The sequence below is a fragment of the Seriola aureovittata genome, chromosome 8 (genome assembly GCF_021018895.1).
Source record: "Seriola aureovittata isolate HTS-2021-v1 ecotype China chromosome 8, ASM2101889v1, whole genome shotgun sequence".
Classification (NCBI taxonomy): domain Eukaryota; kingdom Metazoa; phylum Chordata; class Actinopteri; order Carangiformes; family Carangidae; genus Seriola; species Seriola aureovittata.
Genome location: NC_079371.1, coordinates 4,736,694 through 4,741,578, shown reverse-complemented (window position 1 = coordinate 4,741,578; position 4,885 = coordinate 4,736,694). Strand labels below are relative to the sequence as shown.

The window sequence follows — 4,885 nt, the reverse complement described above, 5'->3', positions numbered from 1 at the left end:
TCCTCACTGAGGAGGGACAAGGACCAGTTGCAAAGGAGCTACAATGCCCTGAGTACAAGTAAAAATAACATTGAGACCAGCTACAATTCACTGTGGAAAGAAAAAGATCAATTGCAAAGCAGATATAATTCTCTATTGAGGACAAAAGACCGGTCACAGACCAATTACAGCAGTTTGTTGGCAGACAGAGACAAGTTACAGGACAGGATCGAAAGGCTGAAGGTTAAATTAAGGCGTAAGATTCTTCTACGTATTTATTTAGTCAACTATTATAATTTGTGTTTTGATATTTGGTGTGACATTTCGGTGTGATGTTTTCATTATGCAGGTGTTCCCTGTAAGTTAGGCTGGAAGAAGTTTGATATCAGCTGTTATTTCATTTCAACCATGAAGAGGAACTGGACGGAAAGCAGAAAATCCTGCAAGGCCCAGGGAACAGATCTGGTGGTCATAGAAAGCAGGGAGGAACAGGTGAGAAAGAGGAAGATGTTGGGGAGATTAAAGCTGTGTCCAAATTTGGGGGCCGGCATCCTTCAGGAGGCTGGATTCACAGACCGATGTGTGTCACAGCGGCACGACTAGGCTGTCCCATTTTAAAAGCTACTTCAAACGTGTCTTTATTTTTCTATGCAACGAAGGCTCCACCGTGAATCCTTGGTGGCATGATTCATGGCATGCTGGTAATGAAAATAATATGGCAACAAGCAGCACAGTCAGAGAGCTGGAGGATTACACTGTTAAATGTGTTGGGTTTCAGCTCAGTTTAATATCCAATGGTTTTACTGTTAAACTCAAGGGCCATTTTTATGAAAAAAAAGGGGGGCGTGAACCAACATCACAAATGTTAAAGTCATGGTGGCGCTAGAGGAAAAGCCAGAGGATCACTGCAGTCATATGATTCATCAGCTGGGAACCGTCAGTGTCTGTACAAAAACTGGTCCCAGTATGTCCAGTACATGTAGAGATATCTTACTGGATAAGAGAAGATTCTGTGTGAGGCAAAAACAGGGGATTACCCCCCCCCCCCCAGATGTTAAGTGTCCATCCTCCGGACTTCATGCTAATGCATCCAACAGTTATCTACTTGTACCAGTCTTGCAGTTTGTACCTTCTGTCTGTGCTACATCAACAGGTATTTGTTAACGGGGTCCTGAAGAAAGGCCAAAATGCCTGGATTGGTCTGACTGACAAACAAAAAGAGGGGACCTGGATGTGGGTGGACGACACCCCAATCACCACAAAGTAAGTTTCAGCCGTATTTATCACCTATTAAAAGTTTGATCATAGTACAATTGGACAGACTCCTTAATTAATCATCTTAAGAAACTCCACAGCTTGGTAATATTACATTCATTCAGTGTTTATATGCTTTTATTTAACTTTTGAGAGCATGTCAAAAACAGCAACTGAGTGCATGTAATACTAATATTATCTATGGTTATGAAGGTCCCCTGATAAGAATCTTATTTGACCTGCAGCTTCATTTCTGATAAAATCTGTTTTGGTTTCTGTCCCTAATGAAACGATGCGGTACGCGAAAACATGGAGGAAGGTTTTGCAAGTTTCCACAAAGCACTGCACACTCAGCTCAAAGACCTGGCTCGCTGAATCAGGAGGTGATGTGTCGTCAATCTGAGACCTTGCACAACTGCAGAGAGAGAGATGTCGATTTCAGCGAAAATTCATTATCTAGCGAAAATGTGCATGAAAACATGCAGAGGTGGCATCGGGGGCACTTTCAAAATTACATGGTGGCTCTACCCAGTACTATTTCTATGCAAATGAGACTGGGTTTCAATCCCTTCAGTCACAGTTTGGGTCAGAACCAACAGGGAAGAGCGGCTGAGAAACTAAAGCTGGGCGCTGTAAAATAGTTTGTATCTGTTATCTTGTGTATCAGGTTCTGGCAGATCGGCCAGCCCAACAGCTACAGCGGGAACCAGGACTGTGCAGAAATCGTGCAGGACACATCAGTGGGGGAATGGAACGACGACGGCTGTTTCGCTGAACAGATCTGGATCTGTGAGAATTAAGATCCCAATGATTTACACAGTTGACAAAGGTGTGTGGCTTTGGATTGTCTAATGTTTATCTTGAATGTTTAAGCCTGGTGATTCACTTTATTGTTCAACTGTCAACAAACCCTGTGAAAAGACGAAACCAACTGAGTCAATCCCACAAACACGTATTGTGTGTGTGTGTGTGTGTGTCTTATTCCTCTGTGCCACAGACCTCAGTTTTTGTACACAATCTATAAAAAAACATGTCCGTGAGCCACACTATTGCACTGGGTGACATGTTCTTTCATTAGCATAAACACACACACATTATAGATCATTTTCAATCCCACACATACCATCCTGTCGTCTGAAATTACTCATCCGCAGCTGAAAATAGTCCCCAAAAAATGCAGTGTTTCCTTCTGTTTGAGTAATGTTTGCTAAAACCTGCAGTGCTCAGCTATTTTAGGAAATTACAGAGCCATTTTAAAAAACGATAACACACTGTACATTCTTGTATACTCTTTTTAAGCTTGTCATCTTCAGTGGAAACCAGTGGGCTCAGAGCCGAGTACCACAAAAGAAGTCGGAAAGTACTGAGAGACAAACACATCGGTGGTTTTAGTCTTTTTTTTTAAAGGGATTTGTTGACAAAAGCAAAAATACAGACAACTGCCAACATTGTACTTTAATACTGTTAAAGGGCCAGTTTACTCTAATTACAACAAAACATATTTCTCACATTTCCATTCTTATAGTTGTATGTCGTCCTGTAGATAGCTTTGGTGTTAATTGCTAAGGTTTGGTTTTTACAACACAAAAAACGAAATGTGCTCTGTGTTGTTGCTGTTACAATCAGAAAGTGTCACTTTAATTCTGGCTAATCCACAGAAAACAATATAAATTTTCATAGAACTATAAGACAAGCTCCAAATGCTTTTTACATTTTTCTTTTTTTTTTTTTTTGAAATTTAAAACAGTATTTTATAATGTGTTTTTTTTTTTTTTTTTTTTTAATTTAAAACAGTATTTTATAATGTGTTTTTTTTTTTTTTTTTTTAGGCTGTAACCGCTGTGATGCTTTAATAGACAAATCACATGGCAAGAAGGAGGACATACACAAATGGGCTGTGCACCCATTCTTCACTGATAGGCTACAGTTTAACCAAAATCATTACATTTGGTTTTTTTTTCAGCAATATACAATTTTTCTTTTTACTTTTTGTGTTTTTTGACATTTAAACTGATGCAGAGAATTGCTAATATTTTCATTAATGTAATATTTAGTTGATGATTTATGTTTCTTGATTGTACAAAAACTGATTTTGCTCTCCTATAATATTCTGTGGCCTTTGGCATAGCTTGAGAATCCGTGTGATTAATTAATTAAGTATGTAAATGAATGTATATTACAAACAATACATGCCTCAAAACACATAAATACAACATTTGCATATGATATTAATTATTTACTCCTCCACCCTGTATTGATTAGATGACACTGGTGAAATACGCTCCGTAGCACAAACTAATTTCCCTCTCTGTATTTTCCCATGGAAATGTGCTGTTTGAATTTGAGTTGTGTGAGCAATTAGATGGCATAGCTGAATTAATTATTCATTCTCTTCCCTGGGAACTTAAATGGCAACTATCCCCTGAATGTTTACAATGAATTCAGTCACAAGAATTACACAAAGTTTTCCTACAATAATGGAGTAAAAACTTTTTCTGTGGAGGATAACACAGATAATGCACTGAACTACACCAAGTAAGATCTAACAGATGATACAGATCGACATGCAGTAATGTGTAGGTTTGGTGTCTTGCTTTATGAGGATCTTTGCTGGAAAATCTGGTTGTTGAAATCACTTTTATTTTCTACCCAGGTACTCAACTATTTTTGTGTCGACATGCAGATGTCATAAGCAGGTAAAAATAATCCCGTTTAGCTCCCACTCTGACAAATCTGTTCACACTTGTTGGCCTACTCCCCTGCATGAAACCGGCCTCTGTTGCCTAGAAACATTTCCTCAATCAAGCCTGCACACTGAGCAAGGCATTAGCTGAAATGTTGTAATGTGCCATATACATATGTAATTATATATCTTGTAGTAACCATGGCGACGTAAATGGCGATAAAAGGCGAAAAAAATCCCGTAGAGAATAAATGGGGAGACGAGGTGAAAACGACCAAACCCACCCCTCTTTGGAGCTCTACTGCTGCGTCATACTTCATCGTAGAAAAATGGTTGAAACCTTGAACGGGTCACAAGACTTGAGACTCTTTTGGGTTGAATCAGTATTTTGACAACTATTACGGTTTTCACAAAATCGTGGTTTACGTTTTGTGTCACTTTTAGACAGTTTCACATTGTATAATCAGTGTGTATTGCACGGAATGTTCAGAGCTAGAGTGGATGACATCACACGCACTCTAACTGCCATCCCTGAAAATTTTCCTCAAAAAAAAACAAAATACTCTTTTAAATCCCACAATGTCCAACCTTCATTGACAGTGTTTTATTAAAAATGTAGAGATTTTTTTTCCTGTATCACCCAGTTTTAGTCTCATTCTGACGTCTTTTAAAGTTTTTGAGGAAATCCCCGGAGGAAAAGTGCAGAGAGGACTGTCCACAGCTTTCTTTCACAAACTTTCCCACAACTGACTGTGATTGGCTAATTACACTGATTAAATCAGGGCATTTATTTTTTGCTGTTGTCCATGTTGTTCTGTTTTAGCTGGAGAAATCACAGTGGCTTTATTGCAGATGAACCTCTTTTTGGACATGTACATGTGTGAATACGTGTCTTGCTGTGGTTGTGTGGATGAATTAAATCATTGTGAGGTCATTATGGCCAGTCCTCACAGTTTCAAAGAGCTTTTT

At 38.9% G+C, this 4,885-nt stretch overlaps 1 protein-coding gene across 1 annotated transcript; it reads left to right on the top strand.

The window, feature by feature from the left end:
- Nucleotides 1–259: 259 nt before the first annotated feature.
- On the top strand, nucleotides 260–4,001 carry LOC130173746 (CD209 antigen-like protein E). Its single transcript, XM_056383216.1, has 4 exons — nucleotides 260–471; nucleotides 1,133–1,242; nucleotides 1,901–2,062; nucleotides 3,063–4,001. The coding sequence occupies exons 1-3, from the start codon at nucleotides 388–390 to the stop codon at nucleotides 2,031–2,033; spliced, it is 327 nt and encodes a 108-aa protein (XP_056239191.1). The 5' UTR covers nucleotides 260–387; the 3' UTR covers nucleotides 2,034–2,062; nucleotides 3,063–4,001.
- The last annotated feature ends 884 nt before the right edge of the window (nucleotides 4,002–4,885 follow it).